The sequence below is a fragment of the Ranitomeya imitator genome, chromosome 3, assembly GCF_032444005.1.
Source record: "Ranitomeya imitator isolate aRanImi1 chromosome 3, aRanImi1.pri, whole genome shotgun sequence".
Lineage (NCBI taxonomy): Eukaryota > Metazoa > Chordata > Amphibia > Anura > Dendrobatidae > Ranitomeya > Ranitomeya imitator.
Window position 1 is genome coordinate 481,652,151 of NC_091284.1, and position 27,804 is coordinate 481,679,954.

General features: G+C 45.9%; 1 protein-coding gene across 1 annotated transcript in view; it reads right to left on the reverse strand.

Moving 5' to 3' along the window:
* GCC2 (GRIP and coiled-coil domain containing 2) overlaps positions 1 to 27,804 on the reverse strand; it is a 128,657-nt gene that overhangs the window by 38,644 nt on the left and 62,209 nt on the right. Inside the window, exons 11-16 of the mRNA XM_069757561.1 lie at positions 23,798 to 23,962; positions 9,236 to 9,340; positions 6,875 to 7,037; positions 5,452 to 5,552; positions 5,281 to 5,358; positions 4,734 to 4,871 (exon numbers count right to left, since the gene is read on the reverse strand). Coding sequence (XP_069613662.1) covers positions 4,734 to 4,871; positions 5,281 to 5,358; positions 5,452 to 5,552; positions 6,875 to 7,037; positions 9,236 to 9,340; positions 23,798 to 23,962 — 750 coding nt within the window. The remainder of the gene's footprint in view (positions 1 to 4,733; positions 4,872 to 5,280; positions 5,359 to 5,451; positions 5,553 to 6,874; positions 7,038 to 9,235; positions 9,341 to 23,797; positions 23,963 to 27,804) is intronic.

The window sequence follows — 27,804 nt, forward strand, 5'->3', positions numbered from 1 at the left end:
GACGACCTCCAGACAGTAACATAACCATCACCGAATAAAACATTCCTTCTGAAACATCCTTAAGTGCACACCATTAGTGACCAAACAGGGAGGGAATATAAGGGTGCTGTCATAGGCTCTGTAAAATCCTGTGACCTGTAAGTTCCCTCCCCGCTGAGCCATGCCATGCGCTCAAACAGTGGCTTTTCCCCATATATAGGGTATCGGTGTACTCAGGAGAAATTGCACAACAAATTTTGTGGTCCAATTTCTCCTGGTACCCTTGTGAAAATAAAAAAAAAGTGGTTCTAAAGTAATTTTTTTGTGAAAAAAATTAAAATGTTCGTTTTTTCCACATTTTTTTAGTTCTTGTAAAGCACCTGAAAGGTAAATAAACTTCTTGAATGTGGTTTTGCGCACCTTGAGGGGTGCAGTTTTAAGAATGGTGTCACTTTTGGGTATTTTCTGTTATATTTACCCCAAACTCATTTCAAATGTGAGGTGGTCCCTAAAAAAAATGGTTTTGTAAATTTTGTTGGAAAAATGAGAAGTCGCTGGTCAACTTTTCCAGAGGTCCCCAACGTTTCTGACCTTGAGAGCCACATCCAGCCACATTCAACTCCCGCCCCTTCACAATAGTGGAAACCAAAGCCCCCATTACAAGCATAATGATTTTTCCACAAAAATCACCCCAAAGCAGTATACTAGGATCCCCAATACCCCCATTCAGTATTCTCCTATAAGCACTCCCAACACAATCACATCCAGCTTCATACCTCTGACAGGTGGTGTCATCTTGTCTCCAGCGTACCATACTTAAATCATCTCAAAACCCCTGAGACCAGTATATGTGCGTCCAAATCTGCTCTTCTGTGCAGGGCTGCTCACAAATGTCACCATTTTCAGATTTGCTCTTCATACCCGTTTGCTAGAACTGGAGCTAATTCACCAAGCTGGCAGACAGCCGCGAGCCACAATTCATGGGACCGCGAGCCACATGCGGCTCCCGAGCTACATGTTGGGGACCACGTTTTAACCCTTATAACATCCTAACAAAAAAAAATGTTTCCAAAATTGTACTGATGTACGAGTAAAGTAGACATATGAGAAATGTTATTTATTAAGTATTTTGTGTGACATATCTCTCTAATTTAGAGGCATAAAAATTCAAAGTTGGAAAATTGCAAAATTTTCGCCATATTTCCGTTTCTTTTTCATAAATAAATGCAAGTCAAATCGAAGAAATTTAACCACTAACAAAGTACAATATGACCTGAAACAACAGTCTGAGAATCACCGGGATCTGTTGAAGCGTTCCAGAGTTATAACCACATAAAGTGACAGTGGTCAGAATTGTAAAAATTGGCCCGGTCATTAAGTGCCAAATTGGCTCTGACACTAAGGGGTTAAGGATGTTTCAGAAGGAATGTTTTATTCGGTGATGGTTATGGTCCTCTCATGCTCTGAAAACCTAATGATGTAGAGGAGAGGTACGGCCTTTGTATTCAGTAGGCTTCCTGTCCTTGATGGGCAGATGCCCTCTCTCAGTCATGGGAGAAAGGGAAAATGCAGAGCCCAGACCAGCAACATCCATCGGACCGCTGCATGTGGCGCAGGAGGATTAGAAAAGGTATATTCTCAGATATGGGGGAAGCGGAGCTCCTATAAACAGGTTACTGGAGTGCTGATCAACAGGACTTAGGGCAGGTGGTGGTAGTCTATTCAGGGAAAACAGGATGACGGGTTCCCTTTAACCTTTTGTGATATACAGGAATTCTGCCCAGAGATTAACAAGAGTCACATACTGGGCTGCTTACTGTAGTTTTCACAAAGTCACTGCTTTATCAGCAGAAGATGATCATTAGAGGACTAGTAAACCTATTATAATAAAGTCCTAAATATTCATGAGCTTCTTGAAACTCAACAACCCAATCACCGATTGGCAGCTTCCTGCCTATGCAGGGTGTACACAGAAATCTACCAATCAGTGGTGTGAGAGGGGTTATACAGAGCTCAGTATTCAGAGTACTAGCACATGTGTAGTAGAGAACACAATAATTATTTTATCAAAGCTGCAGCAAGCAGCCCGGTAAGTGATCCATCACTGGAATCAGGATTTCTGCCCCTATGTCATGCTGCTTCTCAGATGAAGTAGCCAAAATCTGGTGATAGAGGACATCTTCAAAGCGAATCTAATTTTTTTTATTAAAAAAGTAAATAATGCCAAGATAAGATCCAGTGTAAGCCAAAAGTAAATGAGTGGCTCCCGTCCACCTGACAGGAATCTCCTTCTACATTGCATGACATTAAATCATGAAAAAAAATTTCAATTTACTGCCAACTTACAATCTAGAACGTCTGAAGACAGTTGAATAAACTTACATTTGGTAACATATTGTAAGTATTCAATCTGAGAACTTTGACCCTAAAAGGTACTCGTGTTGGTCCGCAAGAAGAACTTTTGAAAAAGAAGGAGAATGTGTACAGAAAGCTCCAAGGAAACAAATCAAACAGCTCACACGAGTTAGGCATCCCATTTAAAGGAAATCTGTCAGCAGGATTTTGCTATTTCATCTGATTTCAGCGACGTGTCACTTACTAGGCTGTGTGATGGTTCAATACAATTAGTGTTTTATTAGCTGGAGATTATCACTGCCAGACTAGCTCCCACATGCCAAGTGGTCCACTCTTGCCCCATAACTGATTAGCAGCTCACTGTCACTACACAATGTTCATAGAAAGCTGTGGTGTGGGATGGGGTAGCTTTCTCAGCTCTGCTGCATTCAACATCTAAGAACTGTGTCACAACTGCTGTGCCCAGTAAACCAAGTGACACAATGCTGCAATCAGGGTTTCATTTCCAAAAATATGTTGCTCTCAGATGGGGCTGCAAAAACCTGGTGACAGATTCCCTTTAACTATGAAACAAAGAACAGAAAAATTAGACTGAGCTCTCTGTAAGATGCTATGGAATATGTTGGCACTATACACGCATCAGTGTATAACTCTAAAGCCCCGAGCATTCAGGTAAATTGGATACCTTAGAGTAAAGGTACCTTCACACATAACGATATCGTTAACGATATCGTTGCAACGTCACGCTTTTGGTGACGTAGCAACGATCCCGCTAACGATCTCGTTATGTGTGACAGCGACCAACGATCAGGCCCCTGCTGGGAGATCGTTGGTCGTTGGGGAATGATCAGCACAGTACATACTCACATTCCGATGTCTGTCACGTCCCCCGCCGTCAGCTTCTCTGCACTGACTGTCAGCGCCGGCCGTAAAGCAGAGCACAGCGGTGACGTCACCGCTGTGCTCTGCTTTCCGGCCGGCGCTGACACAGTCAGTGCAGGAAGCTGACGGCGGGGGACGTGACAGACACCGGAATGTGAGTATGTAGTGGTTTTTTTTTTTTACTTTTACAATGGTAACCAGGGTAAATGTCGGGTTACTAAGCGCGGCCCTGCACTTAGTAACCCGATGTTTACCCTGGTTACCCAGGGACTTCGGCATCGTTGAAGACCATTTCAACGATGCTGAAGTCGCTCCCCTGATCGTTGGTCGCTGGAGAGACAGACAGCTCCCCAGCGACCACACAACGACTTACCAACGATCACAGCCAGGTCGTATCACTGGTCGTGATCGTTGGTAAGTCGTTTAGTGTAACGGTACCTTAAATCCACTCATCTAAGGGTACCGTCACACAGTGGCATTTTGATCGCTACGACGGCACGATTTGTGACGTTCCAGCGATATATCCGTGACGTTCCAGCGATCTCGCTGTGTCTGACACGCTCCTGCGATCAGGGACCCCGCTGAGAATCGTACGTCGTAGCAGATCGTTTGAAACTTTCTTTCGTCGTCTAGTGTCCCGCTGTGGCGGCATGATCGCATGGTGTAACAAAGGTGTGCACGATATTGTATACGATGTGCGCATAGTAACCAACGGCTTCTACATCGCACATACGTCATGAAATTATCGCTCCAGCGTCGTACATTGCAAAGTGTGACAGCAGTCTACGACGCTGGAGCGATATTGTTACGATGCTGGAGCGTCACGGATCGTGCCGTCGTAGCGATCAAAATGCCACTGTGACGGTACCCTAACACTACATCTAGTACAATCTGCCGTGCAGCAGCAGGGGACAGATCGCAATCAACAGCCTTCAAGAAGGAGAAAGAATAGCTGTGTTCCCTACCTGCACATTCTCCATCACTCACAGTCTAGTCATCTGACACCCATCACGTCGGTGCGGATTCACTGCACAACTTTGTGTGGAGCAGCACTTTTAGACATATCGGATGACTGATTTTGTATTGTTAGACAACTATGTCTTATGACTCCCACATACATATGGATGCTTGGAAAGGCTGAGTGCTTTCAATAGGCAGAGGTGAGAAAACCACTGTCAAACCCCGCAACGGTTTATCTTTACTAAAAACAAAAAACTGAGGCTTCATCTGTCGGTAGAAGAGTCAGGAGGAACCAATACAATCAGTAGTTTGGCAGGTATGGCCGACATTCATTTAAATGTGCAGGGAGCTCTAAGAAGTTCTAGCCATGCCAGAGTATTGGATCGTTACAATATCACACATGACTAAAATCGGAAAATAGCCAACAGAATGAAGAGAATGGGAACAGACCTGTGAAATGCAGAATGGACTGTAAAAAGACACTTTCACAACGTTGCTACAATGTAGGCTAAAGATTGATATGTGAAGCAGTGTTTTCTAGCGGGTGTAGCTGGTACCTTGGCAGCGGTGCCCTCCTCCTGGAGAGCGAGCAGCTTCTGATGGTACGTGCTGGCTGCTCGGTTGTGCTGCTCCGTCAGCGCTCTAAGCTGCTCCTGCACTTTGTGCTTCTCCGATGTCAGCTCCGCTACTTGAATCTAAATAGAGAATGCAAATCATCTGAAGAAAGGACATGAAATGGGATCACAGAACACAGAGACCAATATTTTATTCACCGATCTTTAGAATAAGGGCCTCATTTACTATGTATAAATTAGGTACAGCTCTTGCCGTCTGTGTTCCAAGAAATCAGGTCTATTAAATGTTGGGAGAAACCCTTGATGGGTAATTAGAGCAAATAGTCTCAGTTTATTCTGTAGATAAGGGAAGTTCCATCGGCACACACATCATATTTTCTAGTAATTTTTCAAGAAAGCTCTCTCTTCAATCACGAGTGTCCATTACTGTTAGGTAGACACTGAAACTGTACTATTTTATTTGCAATGATACACATCATATGTAACAAGCCCAAAGATAATCTCATTCATACCCAGGTCACAATGTTACCTTATAAGCTTCCACATATTGCTGAGTTGCCTCCAGTTCCCCTTTTAGTGAGGCTTGAAATATCAAAAGATCCGATTCCTGGAGCGTACAGTATAATATATGTATCAATAACAAGGTAAATATCCCAGAAAACAATCATCCATATCGGACGTGACACCACTCTGTACTTACAGCCTGCTTAGAATCGGCAAGCTCCTTTTTCGTCTTTACCAGCAGTTGCTTCATCTTTGTACTGCGCTCCTCCTGCTGTTCTAAGGTGGTCTGCAGAGATGCTAGGAAAAAAAAAAAGAATACAGAAGATAAGTTTTATAGGTTATTGTTTAAGAATAAAAACTGCAGCAATACACGGACTTTCCACTGCATATATTACAATGTACACACTACTCACATGATAATAAGATATAAAGTGAATCTTCATGGGTCTGTTGTAGACGTAATCACCACTGATTTCCAATTGTAGCTGGTTATTGCTATAAAGCTACTATTTTTAAAGGGGTTGTCCACTACTAGGATAACCCCTTCTCAATCACCATGTTTGTCCCCAGAAAAATAATTACTGTATACTCACCTCTGGTGTCGGCACCATTCCAGCGTTGTCGGTATTTGCTCTCCAGGGGCTTGCGTCAAATTGTTAGATTACGCAAGATCTGGGCCCAATCAGCGCTGGATTCACTCTCCCCGCCTTCGGACAAATCAGACATCATGAGGACGCGAGCGGCCAGCCGTAGCTCTGACTTCCTCTTGATAACGACTGAGAAGGGGTTGTCCGAGCAGATCCTTATAGGGTTATTACCACCTTTAGAAATTATCACCTTTACAAAGAATAGGAGATAACTAACGGATTGTTTGAGGTCTGATCACTGCAACCCCCATGGATCCTGAGAACAAGCCTCTGCAGACTATTGCTTCAATGGAGCGGTAGCTTGGCTTGCACACCACCACTCCATTTATTTTCTATGGTACTGACATACTCTGCTATCTCTGGTAGTCCCATAAGTAATGAAAGGACCAGTGGAACGCATGCTCGGCCATTGCTCTATTCAGACCGGCATTTCATAGCCTAGTACTTAGGATCAGCCAGACCCCCATCAATCAGTAAGTTATCACTCACCCTTTAGACAGGTGATTCATTGTGGTGAAGTTTCGGGTACAGCCATCATACTAAACCATCATGAGAAAAGAAGGGCCAAGCGGGTTGTATCCTAAACAGTGCGCCACTGAATTAAGCTTGCATGCTTAACCAGTCACAGCATACATGTTTATATAAAAAAAAAATGTAGAGAATAAAAAACAGGTTGGTAAAAAAACAGGGTGCACAATGCATATAGTAAGCAATAAGTTGTGTGCCGGTGACTAAATGCCAGAAGGCATAATACATCGAATTAGATTAGAAATGGGCTTTCAAAAAACGCAGCAAACAATAAACAATACAGAGGGCTTTGTTCAGAACCACTAGCCCACATACACTCAGTAATATCTGGAGTATACGAGTGCGGAGGAATGGCTTGCCATAACAGGATGGGATAATGTCTAGTGTAAGCAGCCCAGGAATGTGTCCGCCGGTCTATACAGAATATGAGAATACGCTTCTTACAGATTTCTTCGTGTAGAATTTCCTGTTTCTGCTTCTGCACTCGGACCTCCTGCTCCAAGTCCTCCAGCTGGCTGCTCTTGATTGTAATCTTTTGGTTGAGCTCTTTCACCAAGCGTTCATAATCTGCTATTTCCATGCCCATCAGTGTGCTCTTCTGTGCATCCTGAATGAAACAGTGACCATAAAGACTAGACATATTTTTTTTTTAAAGAACTAAAAATACTCCCTACAATAGTAAAAGCCTGGCACTTGATAACAGAACGTTTCAGCCCTATTTTAGCTGTTGATGTATAGGCCAAGTGTACTCAAAACAGTGTCTCTTAGCTTCTTCTCACTGTACCTTTTCTTTCTTAACTATATAGAGAAGCTTAGGAAGCAAACTATGCAGGAACAATTTCCATAGAAAAAACCCTATACTGCACTGTGTATACACCCTGAAAGTGAGCTATGTTGCCCCTCTGCTGAAGATATACATTAGGAGCTTTTCCCAAGTAATGTGAACAACCCCTTAAAAGGGGATTTCCCATGAGCAATGTACATATCAATAAATCTAGAATAATAATTCACAAAATTCGATGGGTTAAATAAAATGTTCCTGTGCTGAGATAATCTTATAGATGTGCTCTTGCTGTGTAATGTGTAATGGCTGTGTCTGACTGTATAGGGACATGGTCTGATCCTATCACAGCTCCTGGGCAGGGGAGGAAGCAAAAGAGTGTACAGACAGGACAGCAGGGGAGGAAGCAAAAGAGTATACAGTCGGGACAGCAGGGGAGGAAGCAAAAGAGTGTACAGACAGGACAGCAGGGGGGGGAAGCAAAAGAGTATACAGACAGGACAGCAGGGGAGGAAGCGAAAGAGTATACAGTCGGGACAGCAGGGGAGGAAGCAAGAGTATACAGTCGGGACAGCAGGGGAGGAAACAAAAGAGTATACAGACAGGACAGCAGGGGAGGAAGCAAAAGAGTATACAGTCGGGACAGCAGGGGAGGAAGAAAAAGAGTGTACAGACATTACCACTGGGGATCACAGCTTATACTTTCTGTAAGATAAAATATTTCACTGATTGTTTTTAAATATGTTTTATCGCACAGAAAGAATAAGCTGTGATCCCTGGTATCCTGTCTGTATACTCTCTTGCTTCCTCCCCTGCTGTCCTGACTGTATACTCTTTTGCTTCCCCCCTTGCTCAGAATATGTGGTCAAACCATGTCCCTGTACGGTCAGACGTTATTTCAACACAGAAGAAAAAGTGAAGGACAACATCCAATCCAGGTGAAATGTAAAAAATCTTTATTGTGCCAGATGCAACGTTTCAACCATAGAAGATCTTATTTCAGCACAGGGACCATTTTGGGGGACTTATTATTATTTCAAAATTTATTGACTAAAATGTACTTTGTTCATGGAAAAACCCCTTTAATGGTGAGCCAGGGGTTTAAATGAGGATTACATCTTCACTTCCCCTCCTACACCCACAATTATTATTTTCTGCTCCAAATGCACCAAAGACCTCAAAAGTTGAATTCACCCATCATAGCTAGTGGGCTCAATATAACTGGTCTGGACTACAGAATTGCATTTTAGGCAGTGTCTCCTTCACATCATGTGCTGTACAGTTAACAGAAAAAAGTGCTGATGGATTTTTAAAAAATAATTTGATTCATTTATTTAATCTTCATTAAAATTCCATATGCACGACAGATGAAAGTGTTAAGAAATTATGCGCTTCGACCACTAAACAATCTTAGTCATATCAAAATATATATTGATATGACTAAGACCATTTGGTGGCCAAAACACGTCAATTAAAATTAAATAAATTATTCATAATATGTTATATCGATCCAGCAGCACTTTTTCTATCTTCATATTCACTTGTGTGCGCTGTGGGGTATAACCGGAACAGGAGAGTATGTATACTCCCGACCAGTGGGCATGGCCTCGCTCTCTGTGCACCTATATGGAGTGAGGCCACACCCTCTAGTCAGCCACTCCCACTGGACAGCCGAGTCACTGGTCGGGCGCGGCCTCGTTCAATACAAGTGCATGGAGCAAGGCCACGCCCACTGGACAGACTGCGGCCGGGAGTATGTATAACTCATACATACCCTCTGGTCCCCGTTCAGAAACCGGTGAATCCCTGCAGTGCACAGAGCGTGCATTGGGGATTTATAAGTTTGCAGTCATACAGAGTGACAGCAGACTTATTGATTTGGACTGAACAACCCCTTTAAGTATAAAACCAGTAATATATTACAACTGTCAAAGATTACGGAAAACTGGGAAATAGATTGCAAAGGTGAATGCAGTACAACTTAGAAGTACTATACAATAAACAGTCTACAGCGTCAGACTTACCTTTTTGACAAGTTCAAAGTCTTGTGTGACTTTCTGAAGCAGTTTTTTCTCTTTCTGTAGCTGCGTTTGTAGCTCCTCGATCTGTTTCAGAGCACAGCTTTGATCCTGAAAATAGAGACATATGGCTAAGCATCACTGCATAATCAAGGTTGACCAATTTGTTCTCCAGACATGCCGATATTAGCAAATATATGGACCATAAAATGTTAATTCTGGAGCATGAACCTGAATCCTGCTATTCCCTTATTATACCTCCTGGAAACATATGAGTTAGGGCTCGCTCACACTGGTGCATGTCTTGTTATGGGAAAGATACGGGCTGATTATGCTGAAAAAATTAAAGGGAACCTGTCACTAGGTTAGGCTGATATGAGATGCAGCCACTGCCTCTCAAGGCTGATTTACAGCATTCTATAATGCTGTATATTTGCCCCCAACCCAACCTGTAAGAGAAGAAAAATAACTTATTATACTCACCGGCGGAGCGGTCCGGTCTGAGGGGTGTTGCTCTTCTTGGTCCCTGCATCATCTACACAGGCTCCTCGGCATTGTGCTGCTGCGCAGGTGTACTTCTCTGCCCTGTTGAGGGCGGAGCAAAGTGTGCAGGTGCCGGAAAAGGTCAGAGAGGCTCAGCGCCTGCACCAGTACTTTGGTCTATCCTCAACAGGGCAGATAAGTATGTCTGCCCATGAGCGCGATGCCGAGCAGACTGTGTGGATTATGCAGGGATGCATCATCCACATGAACCAAGGAGGACGGCATAAAGATGGGAGGCGCCTGACCAAGAAGAGCAACACCCCTCAGACCGGACCGCCCCGCCGGTGAGTATAATAAATAGGGATTTTTGTGAACTCACCGTAAAATCCTTTTCTCCGAGCCATGGGGGACACAGACTGTGGTGTATGCTGCTGCCACTAGGAGGCTGACACTAAGTGACATAAAGAAAGCTAGCTCATCCCATGCAGTATACACCCTCCTGCTGACTCTCAGCTAACTAGTTTGGTGCAAAAGCAGTAGGAGAACAACATATGACCGTATAGCATGTCATATTATATATGAGAGTATATCATGTCAAATTATAAAACAAGCACAAGCTAATAATAGGGTGGGAGCTGTGTCCCCCAATGATTGGCTCATAGAAAAGGATTTTACGGTGAGTACACAAAAATCCCTATTTCTCCTACGCCTCATTGGGGGACACAGACCGTGGGACGTCCCAAAGCAGTCCCTGAGTGGGGACAACATCAGATCAGGGCCTGTGTAACCGCTACTTACAAGTGCGCCACCGCGGCCTGCAGAGTCCGCCTGCCCAAACTCACATCTGTGGAAGTGTGGGAATTATAGTGCTTCAAGAATGCATGCGGACTGGACGAATCCGCAAGCTTGCAGCCATGCTTGCCGACATCTAGTGCCTAGAGCCCTCAGACAGGGAGATAGGCTGACATCTAGCACGGAAGGACTCCTGGATGGTGAAATGAATCCACCAGGCTAACATGGCCGATGAAACGGCTAAACCCTTCCTGTAACCGTCAGGAAGTCTTCCTCTTATCGTCAGGAAGCCCAAATAAAGCGTCCAACCTTCAGAAGGAAGCCGCCCTCGATACGTACCTACTCAGGGCACTCACTTTGTCCAGATTATGGAAAACCCATTCAGTTTTGTGGAAAGGAGCCGAAAGAGATGAGGGAAGGACGATGCCCCTGTAACAGTGGGAATACAATACCACCTTGGTAACAAGGGAAGGGCATGGCCTGAGGACAACCTTGCCTTGATGGTAATAAGGAAAAAAGTCTGAAAGAACAGAGCGGCAAGCTCTGAAGATTCATCAGGATGACAAGATCACAGAGAAAAAAGGGAACGTCCCAAAGATCTAACGGTATGCGATATGGAAGAACCACAGGTGAAGACTTCCTGCGAGGAAGTCCATATGTGCAGTTTTGTTGCAATAAGACGGAAAAATACTAGTACCGCAAACGAGAATTCCCGACATGGTCAGTGCGGATCTCCCAGGATCACTGGGGCCCTTCCTGCTTCCAAAAAGTTCTCTTAAGTAGTGGAAGAGGGGTTATGGAAATTGGTACCATGGAAGAACAGAGCATGCACTGCGATGGCTCTTGGATCTCGAGGCCGAACCATGAACTCGAGTACATTGGCGTTCAGTCTGGACGCCATCCGACCTACATCTGGAGTACTCCAGTGAAGGCAGATCTGATAGAAGACTTCGGGGTGAAGTTCCCACTCACTTAAGGCGGAACCCTGACGGCTGAATATGGCTGCCGCCCAGTATTCTACTCCAGGGACATGTACTGCCGAGATCACCGAATGATAGATCTCGGCCCATCAGAGAATGTGAGGTACCTCGGCCATGGCGCTTGACTGTGGGTACCTGCTAGATGATTGATGTATGGCACAGTCGTGGCATTATCCAATTAAAGTCGGATGGGGTGACCCGCCTGAAGGCAGTGGACCTGCTGTAGGATTAGCCGTACCGTTCGGATCCCCAGAGAAATGATCAGGAGAAAAAGACTGGCATTGGTAATCACTAGTAACCATTGGACCAGGAGAAGGCCCTGGATGAGGAAGGAGCTCATAGACTACCCTTTGAAAGCCTGATTGACTTGCTGAAAATGAGCGGAGCGAAGGAAACTGCTTCCATTGTAGTCACCATTTTTCCACAGAACCCTTCTAGCGAATCGAATGAACTGAGGGGATGAGTGATTAAGTGCGCGAGCTCCCTGTTGAAGGGCCATGACCTTGTCTCGAAAATTACCATCCTTCTGGAAGTGTGCAGGATCATCCTCAAAAAGGATTTGCTGGGCTGGAAATGAGGAAAACTTGTCTAAGTTTAGTTGCCAGCCCAGATGAGAGGGTATCGCAAGTGATATAGACGACTCAGCATAGTCCTGGAAAAGCGGCTAGAAAGTCGACCAAATAGGGCAGGACGACCACACTGGGTGCTCAAGCAACCCATGTGGCGGCTAAGGAAGGGCAGAGCGCTGAACCCGAAGCCGCAAGACGGAACAAACCAGATTTGCTATCTGACAGTCCATGGTATTTATAATTGATGATACATCGGGCATGGAAACTGGTAGGTATACCACAAGAGATTCTACCCGGTTAGTCTGTCAAGTGGCAGAATGCGGGGCTGCATCCAGCAGGTCTGGAAAAAGATGTCTCTTGCCATCGTCGCTCTCTGTTGACAGTGCAGAGTAGAAAATTAGGAACCCTCGATCCACCATCCTCTTAACAGGGAAGTGCAGAGGAATCGTCTGCCTTCTTGCATCATCCGCTAAATAGTGGTGATGCAAAGGGGGGTGCTTGGACGCTAAAAAGGGGTGCCTCTGTACATCCCCAGAGTTCAGGTCCCCCGGTGGACAGGGCAGGTTGTCTGGTGTTAGGTCTGGATGCAGTAGATACATGGAGGCGACACTCCATGTGCTCGTCTGTTGATGGCGTGGGGAGATCGGTGCCCTTTAAAGGACGGGTCGCTCTTAAAAATCAGACCAGGCATGGCATCCCACATAGAGGCTTCTGTCCAGTGAATCGCTTATCCAGGCTGAATGGCAAATGCTCTACGAGGGAGTTTAGTCTCCTTATGAGGGACACTGCGTAGTCTAGAGCAGAACCGAAGTCCTCGTCAATGTACCAAGATTGGTTGATGGTATAAATAGGTGAGTCCATCCTTTTCTGAAGCTCTGGCAAGTCCAGATCATAGGCAATATCCGATCCATATTCAGAGCCTTGTTGTCATCAAATCATTGGTGAGGGATCAGGAAATGAAAACCTCCGTTTTCTAGATGCCTGTACGCTTCTAGACGCTTGTACGTTTCTAGAATACTTGCGGCCCCTGCTAGCCGACGGCTTCCATGTAGGAGAGGGACCATGTATATCGGTCCTGCGAGCACTCCAAGCCACAGAGGGTACACGGAGGGATTCAATCTCTTGGTCAGAGAACCATGGATTGCGGTCAGTGACGAAGTCCACTGAGGGGAACTAGGTACTCTCGGATAAACTGGGATCAGCGGCGGAGGGCTCCTGAGCTCATTTAGGTGACCGGCTTCGGATTGATCATGTGCCCTTAAGACCAGGGAATACTGATGATGATGCATCTTTAAGACTAGGAAATACTGGTCATGCGCCCTTCAGAGCAGGGAATACTGGTCATGTGCCTTTAAGACCAGGGAATACTGGTCATGGGCCTTTAAGACCAGGGAATACTGGTCGTGCGCCTTCAAGACCAGGGAATACTGGTTGTGCACCTTTTAGACCAGGAAATACTGGTCGTGCGCCTTTAAGACCAGGGAATACTGGTCATGTGCTTTTAAGACCAGGGAATACTGGTCATGTGCCTTTGGTACTGATGTAGAGTCATTGTGCCCCTTTAATGCAAAAACCGTCTCCCCCTGTGTGAGCCGGCCGGGTGGACCAAGATGGCCACAGGGAGTTGCAGAGGTGATAAAATCTCGCAGAGAGCGAGAAGCGCCAATTTGGGGGGCGGAGCCACGGACACAACGTAGGCGGAGCCTCGAGACTTCCGTGAATAGGCCCAAGCCGGGGCCTAAATTTCTGCAGCCGGCGGGTGACACCAGCGGTAGAAGTAAGGGTGATGCCGCCTTAAGCGCGCCATAGTGCGGGCGCGGCTTCCGGGATGTGGCCTACACATCGGCCAAAGCCGGGGGCTAAATTTTTGCAGCCAGCCGGAGCGTTGCCTCAGGGAGGTGGGCCACAGGGAAGTGGCTGAGGCTGCCTGTCAGCATAAGGATATCCCGCTGTAGATGGATCCACTCACCATCAGTGCGTGTCCCGGCATGGAGCCGCCGCGGATGACTGGGTTTCAGCGCCGAGGAAAGCGCGCGCACTCTACTGTTCTGCTGCAGGGATAGAGGGATAAACCTCAATCCACCATCCCTTTGTTAGGGAGGTGGAGAGGAACCGTCTGCCTCCTTGTACCATCCACTTTCACAGTGGTGGGACAGTGGGGGCTGCTCGGACGCCATAGAGAGGGGCCTCTGTACATCCACGGAGTTCAGCCCCAGGGTGGACAGGGCCAGTTGTCCGGCATTAGGCCTGGCTGGGGAAGAGGGTAAGTGGAGGCGACACTCCATGTGCTCGTCCATTCAGGGTGCGCGGAGATCGGTGCCCTTGAAAGGACCCGTCGCCCCTAAGAATCAGCCCAGGCTTGGCATCCCATGTCACAGGAGAGGATATAGAGAGGCGACACTCTCCGTGCTCGCCTGTTGACGGTTCGGGGAGATCGGAACCTTGAAAGCATCCGTCGCCCCATTCGTCTGTGGAAAAAACAAAATAAAAAATGTAAAAGGTGAAAATAAAATAATAAAGAGCTTTGGGTCCGAATAGCAGACCCGTCCGTGTGCCTCCTACAGACACTAAGCAAGAACTGCTTAGCTGAGAGCCAACAGGAGGGTGTATACTGCAGCGGTGGAGCGAACTTTCTTTGTATCACTTAGTGTCAGCCGCCTAGTGGCAGCAGCATACATCCACGGTCTGTGGCCCCCAATGAGGCGAAGGAGAAAAGTTATTATTCTTTTCTTACAGATTGGGTTGGGGGCTGATATACAGCATTATAAAAGCAGGGGGGAAAAATAATAAATTACTGATAGGGGTTTGTTATAAATCTCCAAAAATAATGGAAGCAATGGAGAATATCCTCGTAAAGCAAATAGATGAAGCTGCGACTCAAGGGGAAGTCATTATTATGGGGGACTTCAACTACCCAGAAATAGATTGGGGAACAGAAACCTGCAGTTCCAGCAAAGGTAATCAGTTTTTGACAACTATGAGAGACAATTACCTTTCACAACTGGTTCAGCACCCAACAAGAAGGGGGGCACTGCTAGACCTAATATTAACCAACAGGCCAGACCGCATATCAAATATAAGGGTTGGGGGTCACTTGGGGAATAGTGATCACAAAATAATAAGTTTTCATGTATCCTTTAATAAGATGTGTAGTAGAGGGGTTACAAGGACACTAAACTTCAGGAGGGCAAATTTCCAACGGATGAGAGAGGATCTTAGTGCAATTAACTGGGACGATATCCTGAGACACAAAAATACACAAAGAAAATGGGAGACGTTTATTAGCATCCTGGATAGGACCTGTGCACAGTATAGACCGTATGGGAATAAACATACCAGAAATAGGAGGAAACCAATATGGCTAAATAGAGCTGTAAGGGGCGCGATAAGTGACAAAAAGAAAGCATTTAGAGAATTAAAGGAAGTAGGTAGTGAGGAGGCATTAAATAAATATAAAAAATTAAATAAATTCTGTAAAAAGCAAATCAAGGCAGCAAAGATTGAGACAGAGAGACTCATTGCCAGAGAGAGTAAAAATAATCCTAAAATATTCTTTAACTACATAAATAGTAAGAAACTAAAAAATGATAGTGTTGGCCCCCTTAAAAATAGTCTGGGTGAAATGGTGGATGAGGATGAGGAAAAAGCCAATATGCTAAATGACTTTTTTCATAAGTATTTACAAAAGAAAATCCCATGGCAGACAATATGCTCAGTGATAACAAAAATTCCACATTAAGTGTCACCTGCTTAACCCAGCAGGAAGTGCGGCGGCGTCTAAAAATCACTAAAATTGACAAATCTCCAGGCCCGGATGGGATACACCCTGAGTACTGCAGGAATTAAGTACAGTCATTGATAGACCATTATTTTTAATCTTTAAAGACTCCATAATAACAGGGTCTGTACCACAGGACTGGCGTATAGCAAATCTGGTGCCAATATTCAAAAAGGGGACATTTTACTGTGGGTAAAATCCTGGAGGGCATTCTAAGGGATGCTATACTGGAGTATCTGAAGAGGAATAACCTCATGACCCAGTATCAGCACGGGTTTACTAGGGACCGTTCATGTCAGACTAATTTGATCAGTTTCTATGAAGAGGTAAGTTCCGGACTGGACCAAGGGAACCCAGTGGATGTAGTGTATATGGACTTTTCAAAAGCTTTTGATACGGTGCCACACAAAAGGTTGAAACACGTGATGGTGTCTCCGCAGCTTACTTTACATGCATTTGCATATTTCCCATAAGGGATGGGGGCAGTGTTCTGGAATCACTGCGTTGAGAAACACGTGATGGTGTCTCCGCGGTGTTGGATGTTTTGGTCTCCCCGAGGCCAATCATCTGTGCCTTTATAGCCTTTTTACTAGGCACTGCTCCTAATAGCCAGATTCCTACTCCACACTGATGAGGGGCAAAAACCCCGAAACAGCTGTCTGTGGATGGATACCATGCTTGGCATAGGTGGCTTTCCTTCATAGGATGCTGCCCTTCCCGTTGTTGTTCCTTCCCGGGGAAAGGCCTGGCTATTCACTGCTTGCGTCGAGAAACACGTGATGGTGTCTCCGCAGCTTCTTTACATGCATCTGCATATTTCCCATAAGGGATGGGGGCAGTGTTCTGGAATCACTGCGTTGAGAAACACGTGATGGTGTCTCCGCGGTGTTGGATGTTTTGGTCTCCCCGAGGCCAATCATCTGTGCCTTTATACACAAAAGGTTGATACATAAAATGAGAATAATGGGGATAGGGGAAAATATGTGTAAGTGGGTTGAGAGCTGGCTCAGGGATAGGAAACAAAAATATAGTTCTTACCGATAACGGTATTTCTCTGAGCCCATGACGGCACCACGGAGAGAGGGGATCCGCCCACCAAGGACAGGAAACCTACGGATAAAAAGGCGGTACCACTCTCCTGCATTAGTTGTTTTACATAGAGAACGATGGGAGACTACTAAACATTTGTTAAATTTTAACTGTTTATCATAACTAGATACCGCGTGACTATTAACACTATGAGTAGACTATGGCACTATTTTGATGTGCGCACCCACAAGTGAAGGGAGGGAATGTACGGGTGCCGTCATGGGCTCAGAGAAATACCGTTATCGGTAAGAACTATATTTTTCTCTGATCGCCCATGACGGCACCACGGAGAGAATTGCATAGATAGTGCATTCAGGGAGGGACCACCGCCTCCAGAACCCTTTTACCGAAAGTAAGGTCTGAAGAGGAGATTAGGTCCAATCTATAGTGCCTATAGAATGTGGATGGTGAGGACCAGGTAGCAGCTCTACATATCTGGTCTATGGAAGCTCCGGCCTTCTCCGCCCAGGAAGTCGCTACTGCTCTTGTTGAGTGAGCCTTAACCTCCCCGGGAACGGACATCCCACTTGCTGAGTATGATAGACTGATGGCGTCTGTGATCCATCTTGCTATGGTGGCTTTAGATGCTTTTTTCCCCTTCCGGGGACCCTGAAAACACACAAACAGAGAGGAATCCTCCCTACTCTCTCTAGTGACTTCTAGGTAGTGTAAGAGACATCTTCTTACATCTAGTGTATGTAATGTTTGTTCCTCCTTATTTTTAGGATTGGGACAGAAGGAGGGGAGAGATATCTCTTGAGACCTGTGAAATTTTGAAGCCACTTTTGGGAGATATGCTGGGTCTGTTTTTAAAATGACCCTATCCTCTAGGAATTGTGTGTAGGGAGGGTTAGCTGAGAGAGCCTGTAAATCGCTAACCCTGCGGGCCGAAGTGAGGGTGACTAATAGAGCTGTTTTGAGGGATAGATTTTTTATTGTAGATTCGTGTAATGGCTCAAATGGAGAATTAGTCAGGGCTTTAAGGACCAAGTTTAAGTCCCATTGAGGAACAACTTTTACTGGAAGAGGCCTTGATCTTCCTGCCGCCCTGATGAATCTAGCGACCCACCTATTTGAGGCTAAATCAAAATTGAATAGGGCTCCCAAAGCTGCCACGTGAACTTTTAGGGTGTTAGTGGCTAAACCCATCTCCAACCCGTTTTGTAGGAACTCTAATATGGAATTAAGGGGAATTTCTTTCCCTATTTTTGCACCTGATGATGACAGAAACTTTTTCCATATCTTGCCATACTGTCTTGTTGTAACAGGCTTCCTACTTTGTAACAGAGTTGAGATCAAGCCCGGAGAGAACCCCCTGCTTTCTAGTAATTTCCTTTCAAGAGCCAAGCTGTCAAGTGCAAGTTCTTGACCTGCGGATGACAGACTGGGCCCTGTGACAACAGATCTTGGAGGTCTGGTAATACCCAAGGGTCTGATATTGATAACTTCCTCATCCATGAGAACCAAGGCCTCTTCGGCCAGAACGGGGCAATTAAGATGACCAGCGCCCCGTCCTCCCGAATCTTCCTCAGCACTGCTGGAATCAGAATAAGAGGAGGAAAGGCATAGACCAGATGGTGACCCCAAGATATCAGGAAGGCGTCCACAGCTACTGGGTTCCCCAGGGGAGATAGGGAGCAAAAGGAGGTTACTTTTTTGTTTAGATGACTCGCAAAGAGATCTATTTTGGGAACGCCCCATCTTTCTGTGATCTGGGTGAATATCGCCTGATTTAGTTCCCATTCCCCCTGTTTTAGACTGGACCGGCTGAGGAAGTCTGCTTTGTAGTTGTCCACTCCCCTTATGTGTAAGCTTGTTAGGGATAAGAGGTTGCTCTCGGCTATTTGCAGGATTGAATTGGTCACCTCCATTAGATTTTTGGAACGGGTGCCCCCCTGGTGATTTAGGTAAGATACTACCACCCGATTGTCCGACATTACTCTTACATGGTGAGAGTGAAGGACCCCCAAGAATTCCTGAAGGGCAAATTTTACTGCAAGGAGCTCCTTCATGTTGGAGGATTTGTTGACTGTGGATGGAGACCAAGTGCCCTGGGTTACTAGGTCGCCCAGATGAGCCCCCCACCCTGAAGGGCTTGCATCCGTAGTCAGGACTTTCAAGATCTGAATTACCCACGGGACTCCTTGGGAAAGATTTTTCTGCGATCTCCACCATGTCAGAGAGTGATTTGTGCGAGGAGATAGAGATAACTGCCCTCCTAAATTCTCTACTAGATGGATTTGCTCCGACAATATCTGCCATTGAAGTTCTCTTGAATGTAATTGGGCCCACTGGACTGCAGGGATGCAAGAGGTCATAGAGCCTAAGAGGGACATGGCCTGGCGGAGTGTTATGGAGGGGAGAGATTGGGTTCTCGATACTAAACTTTTTAGTTTTTGTATCTTGTACTCCGGGAGACGACATTCCATCTTTTTGGAGTCTAGAGTGAGACCCAGGTACTCCTGGACCTGAGAAGGCATTAGTCTGGACTTTCCCATGTTTATTAGCCAGCCCAATTCCTTCAGAGAATGCATCACTATTGCCAGTTGATCCTCGCAATGTTGCGGGGAGGAGCCTATCACCAAGAAATCGTCCAGATATGGAACGATTAGGGTATTTTCTTCTCTGAGGTGAGCCATTACCTCCGCTATCAGCTTTGTGAAAACTCTCGGAGCTATGGCAAGACCAAATGGTAGAGCTGAAAACTGGAAGTGTTTTAGGACTCCCCTGATGTGAACTGCCATCCTGAGGAATCTCTGGTGATCCTTGTGTATTGGGACGTGATAATATGCGTCCTTTAAGTCCAGGACCACCATGAAGCATTGGGGAAACAACATCTTGATAGATGACTATCGTTTCCATCTTGAATGCTTGAACCTCCAGGAAATCATTTAATTTCTTTAGATTTATAATAGTCCTGAAGGAACCGTCTGGTTTCTTCCTCAGGAATAGAGGGGAATAGTACCCTTGCCCTCTTTCTTGTGGGGGAACCTCCAGGAGTACACCCTTTTTTACTAACTCGATGACCTCGTTTTCCAGAGCCAGCTGTTCTTCTGCCGAAGATCTTATGGATGTCATCATAAAAGAGGGACGGGGGCATCTTTTGAATGTCAGCCTCAGGCCTGATTCTATAATGTTCAGAATCCATTGACTGGAGGTAATCTTTTTCCAGGCTGGAAGAAAGAGAGATAACCTCCCTCCCACCTGGGGCGAACCTTCATTGAGAAGGTTTCTTGTTATCACTGGGGTTTTTGTTAAAGATGAACCCCTTGTTTTTGTTCCTCTTATCCTCCCACTTTCCCTGGCCTCTCCCAGGGTTCTTGCGGAAAAACCTCTTGTTCCGAAAGGGCTTCCGGTAAGAGGGGAGACCAAGGGAGGGAAAGGACTTTTTCTTGTCCCCGGCTTTTTCCAGGATGTCATCTAATGTGGAACCGAACAAAAACTCCCCTTCGCAGGGGATAGTACATAGTTTTGTTTTTGTTTGCAGATCGCCAGGCCAATTTTTAAGCCAGAGGGCACGCCTGGCCGCATTAGCGAACACTGCTGACCTGGCGGCTAACCTGATAGAGTCTGCTGAGGCGTCAGCCAGAAAAGCCGCCGCTCCCCTTATTACAGGTAATGTTTTCAGCATCGAGTCTCGGGAGGTTTTCCCTTTTAATTGACCCTCTAGTTGATTTAACCAGATCATTAGGGAGCGGGATGTGCAAGCTGCTGCCACTGCTGGTTTCAGGCCTCCTCCCGCTGACCCCCAAGAGCCCTTGAGGAAGGCGTCCGCCTTCTTGTCCATAGGGTCTTTTAGGACCCCCATGTCCTCAAACGGGAGAGCGAATTTCTTTGATGCTTTGGCTATTGCTACATCTAATTTGGGGGCTTTTTCCCAAAAGGAACAGGATTCATCCTCGAAGGGGTATTTCCTTTTCGGGGTTAGGAGAGTCTTTTTCATGGGTTTTTTCCATTCCTTTTTAATTAACGCTGCAATTGCTTCGTTAAGCGGAAAAGCTCTTCTCTTTTTTTGTTCTAATCCCCCAAACATGATGTCTTGTGCTGACTTTTTGGGGTGTGAGTCTACTAGTCCCATAGTACTCCTCACTGCCTTTATGAGGCCATCAGTGTCCTCTAGCGGGAAACAATTGTGACCTCCTGAGGAAGAAGTGGATGATGAGGATGAGGAGGAGGAGTCGGAGGATGCTGAACTCGCACTATCGCTGTCAGATTTAGAGACTGGGGACGGGGACCTGTGTCTGGTCCTTCTCCGTTTTTTTCCTCTTTTTAGGGATCTAAAGGTGTCTTCCACCTGTTCTTTAATCAGGTTTTTAAGATCTGTTGCAAACCCGGGCAGGCTTTCAGATACTGTTTGCCTTCGTTTTACCTACGCTTTTCCTCCCCTAAAAGAGACAAATAATAATCTTACTGTCTCTAACTTTCACGAAGATCAACTTACCACCTCCAGGACCCATAAATACCGGTTGGGGATTCTCAGCCTCTGGCTTTTTCCCCGACGCCGTGCTGGACTCCTTGCTGTGTTGAGACCTTTGGCGTTCTTTGCCGGTGTCCTGGTAACTTTTCTGCTGTCGCCTTTTTTGCTGCTGCTGAGGCGATGCTGTAGGTGGAGGTGATCCAGGCAGGGGAGACGCCGGGTCGCTCATACTGCTGCTGGTCTGCTGCCAATAACGCTGGCTGCGCCTGATGCTGCGACGATTAGTAGCTCCTAAGGCTCTTGCTGATAAACTGCAGAGCCGCTGAGAGGAAGTAAATCCCCCATTTTAAAGCTCCCGCCGCTTTTCTTCCGGCGCCTGCGCAGTAGCGCTTGGCCGACGGCGAGGAGCGCCGAACGCCGGCGCCTGCGCAGACGCTTCTGCCTTTGGAATGCCCAAGCGACCTATCTTTTGGCGACGCCTGCGCAGACGCTTCTGCGCCGCCTTTGGAACGCCCAAGCAACCTATCTTTTGGCGACGCCTGCGCAGACGCTTCTGCGGCGCCTTTGGAACGCCCAAGTGACCTATCGGCGACGCCTGCGCAGTAGCGCTCAGCCGACGGCGAGGAGCGCCGAACGCCGACGCCTGCGCAGATCCAGGCCCAGCGTCTCGCGAGACCAGCGCAACTCCGGGCATGCGCCCTACTCACAAGATGGCCGCCCGGAGTGCAGATATGGCGCTGCTGACCGGCACCCCCGGTCCTATGCAGACCCTACTGCGTGGCTCTGCATACCCGATGGCGTGCAGTGTGCAGGCTGACGCGTGCTAGGGGAGGGCCACGCCGCACCTCCCGCAACCACAGAGGGACCCCCCTGGATGTTGCCGCTGCTGCATCTTACCTGGGGAGGTGACCGCGAACTCCTTGTCACCTCCCCCGCACACCCTATCGGCCCACTGGCTCCCAGCGGTGGCGCTTCGGGTCACCACCCTAGCCGAGGCAGAGAGACCCCAGCTGTCTGAATCGGACTGGTTGGCCCCGGAATTCCAACGACGACTGGTAAGTCCGTAGGTCTCCCATCAAGGACAGGAAACCAACTGATGCAGGAGAGTGGTACCGCCTTTTTATCCGTAGGTTTCCTGTCCTTGGTGGGCGGATCCCCTCTCTCCGTGGTGCCGTCATGGGCGATCAGAGAAAGGGTGGTTATTAATGGAGCACACTCGGACTGGGTAGCGGTTAGCAGTGGGGTACCACAGGGGTCAGTATTAGGCCCTCTTCTTTTTAACATATTTATTAATGACCTTATAGGGGGCATTCAGAGTAGAATTTCAATATTTGCAGATGACACTAAACTCTGCAGGGTAATCAATACAGGGGAGGACAATTTTATATTACAGGAAGATTTATGTAAACTAGAAGCTTGGGCTGATAAATGGCAAATGAGCTTTAATGGGGATAAATGTAAGGTCATGCACTTGGGTAGAAGTAATAAGATGAATAACTATGTGCTTAATTCCAAAACTCTGGGCAAAACCGTCAATGAAAAAGACCTGGGTGTATGGGTGGATGACAAACTCATATACAGTGGCCAGTGTCAGGCAGCTGCTACTAAGGCAAATAAAATAATGGGATGCATTACAAGAGGCATAGATGCTCATGAGGAGAACAGAATTTTACCTCTATACAAGTCACTTGTTCGACCACACTTAGAATACTGTGCACAGTTCTGGTCTCCGGGTATAAGAAAGACATAGCTGAACTAGAGTGGGTGCAGAGAAGAGCGACCAAGGTTATTAGAGGACTGGGGGGTCTGCAATACCAAGATAGGTTATTACACTTGGGGCTATTTAGTTTGGAAAAACGAAGACTAAGGGGTGATCTTATTTTAATGTATAAATATATGAGATGACAGTACAAAGACCTCTCTGATGATCTTTTTATTCATAGACCTGAAACAGGGACAAGGGGGCATCCTCTACGTTTGGGGGAAAAAAGGTTTAAGCATAATAACAGAAGCGGATTCTTTACTGTAAGGGCAGTGAGACTATGGAACTCTCTGCCGTATGATGTTGTAATGAGTGATTCATTAGTTAAATTTAAGAGGGGAATGGATACATTTCTGGAAAAGTATAATGTTACAGGGTACATACACTAGATTCCTTGATAGGGCGTTGATCCAGGGAACTAGTCTGATTGACGTATGTGGAGTCGGGAAGGAATTTTTTTCCTTAGTGTGGAGCTTACTCTTTGCCACATGTTTTTTTTTTTGCCTTCCTCTGGATCAACATGTTAGGGCATGTTAGGTTAGGCTATGGGTTGAACTAGATGGACTTATAGTCTTCCTTCAACCTTAATAACTATGTAACTATGAAACTATGTAACAGAAGTCTTCCAAAGCAGAGGGAGCTCCACTGCAAATCTCAGTGCAACTGTTCATGGCCACACTTCTATGCACAGCACTTACCTTAACTTTCTGTTCTTTTATTAACCTTTCAGCTTCTAAATCTCTCTCTAATGTGGCCTTGGCTTTCTGAATCTCCAGTATCTGTGCTTCCAGTAACTTGTGGCTGGACTGTACAGTTTCCAAGCAGGTGGTAATGTCTTCATTGATAGAGTTCATTTTTTCTTGCTGCAATACAATATGCCATTAGTTTAATGTCCTCGTGTACATTTTTCTGTTAACATATATGTACTGTAAATGGAGTCTGTGTTAATAGTTAATACATGCACAAGATTGTAATGCAACTGTTTTGGGTATCATTTATTTTACATGAATACTTCAATAAAATGAGTTAAAGGGCTATTCACAAACAAAAGGATAGGGGATAACTTGTTGATCTCTGGGGCCTTGACGATTCACATGATTGGGGCTTTAGAACCCCAGGATTACAGCTCAGCAGCCATGATGATTAATGCTCTATTTATTGTCTATAGGATTAGAAAAGTTCCGTACTCAGCAGTGCCATAGACAAGGAATGGAGATGAAGCCGAGCACGAGCACCTCCGCTTTATTCACGACGGGGCTACAAGGCCTCATTCTTGGGGTTCTAAAGCCTTAATCACTGGATTGCAGAAAGTTCCAGCAGTGAGCCCCCAGCAATCAGAAATTTATCCTATAGATAACAATCCTTTAAAAATTAGTATAATGGTAAATATGCTCAAGCACAAAAACTAAATAAACTATGAAGCACTATAGAAAGAAATGTCACAGAACTGTACTAAAAGAATGATGTGCTACAACATGTAATGAGTTATTACTAATGAATGGAAGGATCGGAACTTATATTGAAGCTGCAGATTTGTCATAGCAAGTAATAGTAGAACCATGCTCAATTTGTGTTTTCTCTAGATGCACCTGGATTATGTCAGCAAGATATCAATTATTGTATATGGCAGTCAATGACAGCCTGCAATCTGCATATCAAACACAAAGCAAGGACAGCAGTGTATATTCCGATGACAAGCACCTCCGGGTTCAGTGTTAGCTGATGGTATAATAAGGCACAGCACTGAGGAATAGCAGTCATCCTTCTCCCCCTCCAGTGTATATTCTGATGACATGCACCTCCGGGTTCAGTGTTAGCTGATGGTACAATAAGGCACAGCACTGAGGAATAGCAGTCATCCTTCTCCACCTCCAGTGTATATTCTGATGACATGCGCCTGCAGGTTCAGTATTATCTGATGGTATAATAAGGCACTGAGGAATAGCAGTCATCCTTCTCCACCTCCAGTGTATATTCTGATGACATGCACATCCAGGTTCAGTGTTAGCTGATGGTATAATAAGGCACAGCACTGAGGAATAGCAGTCATCCTTCTCCTCTAGTGTATATTCCGATGACATGCACCTCCGGGTTCAGTGTTAGCTGATGGTACAATAAGGCACAGCACTGAGGAATAGCAGTCATCCTTCTCCACCTCCAGTGTATATTCCGATGACATGCACCTTCGGGTTCAGTGTTAGCTGATGGTACAATAAGGCACAGCACTGAGGAATAGCAGTCATCCTTCTCCACCTCCAGTGTATATTCCGATGACATGCACCTTCGGGTTCAGTGTTAGCTGATGGTACAATAAGGCACAGCACTGAGGAATAGCAGTCATCCTTCTCCACCTCCAGTGTATATTCCGATGACATGCACCTCCGGGTTCAGTGTTAGCTGATGGTACAATATGGCACAGCACTGAGGAATAGCAGTCATCCTTCTCCACCTCCAGTGTATATTCTGATGACATGCACATCCAGGTTCAGTGTTAGCTGATGGTACAATAAGGCACAGCACTGAGGAATAGCAGTCATCCTTCTCCACCTCCAGTGTATATTCTGATGACATGCACATCCAGGTTCAGTGTTAGCTGATGGTACAATAAGGCACAGCACTGAGGAATAGCAGTCATCCTTCTCCACCTCCAGTGTATATTCTGATGACATGCACATCCAGGTTCAGTGTTAGCTGATGGTACAATAAGGCACAGCACTGAGGGATAGCAGTCATCCTTCTCCACCTCCAGTGTATATTCTGATGACATGCACCTCCGGGTTCAGTGTTAGCTGATGGTACAATAAGGCACAGCACTGAGGAATAGCAGTCATCCTTCTCCACCTCCAGTGTATATTCTGATGACATGCACATCCAGGTTCAGTGTTAGCTGATGGTATAATAAGGCACAGCACTGAGGAATAGCAGTCATCCTTCTCCACCTCCAGTGTATATTCTGATGACATGCACATCCAGGTTCAGTGTTAGCTGATGGTACAATAAGGCACAGCACTGAGGAATAGCAGTCATCCTTCTCCCCCTCCAGTGTATATTTTGATAAAATGCACCTCCGGGTTTAGTGTTAGCTGATGGTATAATAAGGCACAGCACTGAGGAATAGCAGTCATCCTTCTCCCCCTCCAGTGTATATTCTGATGACATGCACCTCCGGGTTCAGTGTTATCTGATGGTATAATAAGACACAGCACTGAGGAATAGCAGTCATCCTTCTCCACCTCCAGTGTATATTTTGATAAAATGCACCTCCGGGTTTAGTGTTAGCTGATGGTATAATAAGGCACAGCACTGAGGAATAGCAGTCATCCTTCTCCCCCTCCAGTGTATATTTTGATAAAATGCACCTCCGGGTTTAGTGTTAGTTGATCGTATAATAAGGCACAGTACTGAGGAATAGCAGTCATCCTTCTCCCCCTCCAGTGTATATTTTGATAAAATGCACCTCCGGGTTCAGTATTATCTGATGGTATAATAAGGCACAGCACTGAGGAATAGCAGTCATCCTTCTCCACCTCCAGTGTATATTCTGATGACATGCACCTCTGGGTTCAGTGTTATCTGATGGTATAATAAGGCACAGCACTGAGGAATAGCAGTCATCCTTCTCCACCTCCAGTGTATATTCTGATGACATGCACATCCGGGTTCAGTGTTAGCTGATGGTATAATAAGGCACAGCACTGAGGAATAGCAGTCATCCTTCTCCACCTCCAGTGTATATTCTGATGACATGCGCCTGCAGGTTCAGTATTATCTGATGGTATAATAAGGCACAGCACTGAGGAATAGCAGTCATCCTTCTCCACCTCCAGTGTATATTCTGATGACATGCACCTCCGGGTTCAGTGTTATCTGATGGTATAATAAGGCACAGCACTGAGGAATAGCAGTCATCCTTCTCCACCTCCAGTGTATATTCTGATGACATGCACATCCAGGTTCAGTGTTAGCTGATGGTACAATAAGGCACAGCACTGAGGAATAGCAGTCATCCTTCTCCCCCTCCAGTGTATATTTTGATAAAATGCACCTCCGGGTTTAGTGTTAGCTGATGGTATAATAAGGCACAGCACTGAGGAATAGCAGTCATCCTTCTCCCCCTCCAGTGTATATTCTGATGACATGCACCTCCAAGTTCAGTGTTATCTGATGGTATAATAAGACACAGCACTGAGGAATAGCAGTCATCCTTCTCCACCTCCAGTGCATATTCTGATGACATGCACATCTGGGTTCAGTGTTAGCTGATGGTACAATAAGACACAGCACTGAGGAATAGCAGTCATCCTTCTCCACCTCCAGTGTATATTCTGATGACATGCACATCCGGGTTCAGTGTTAGCTGATGGTACAATAAGACACAGCACTGAGGAATAGCAGTCATCCTTCTCCACCTCCAGTGTATATTCTGATGACATGCACATCCGGGTTCACTGTTAGCTGATGCTATAATAAGGCACAGCACTGAGGAATAGCAGTCATCCTTCTCCACCTCTAGTGTATATTCTGATGACATGCACATCTGGGTTCAGTGTTAGCTGATGGTACAAGAAGACACAGCACTGAGGAATAGCAGTCATCCTTCTCCACCTCCAGTGTATATTCTGATGACATGCGCCTGCAGGTTCAGTGTTATCTGATGGTATAATAAGACACAGCACTGAGGAATAGCAGTCATCCTTCTCCACCT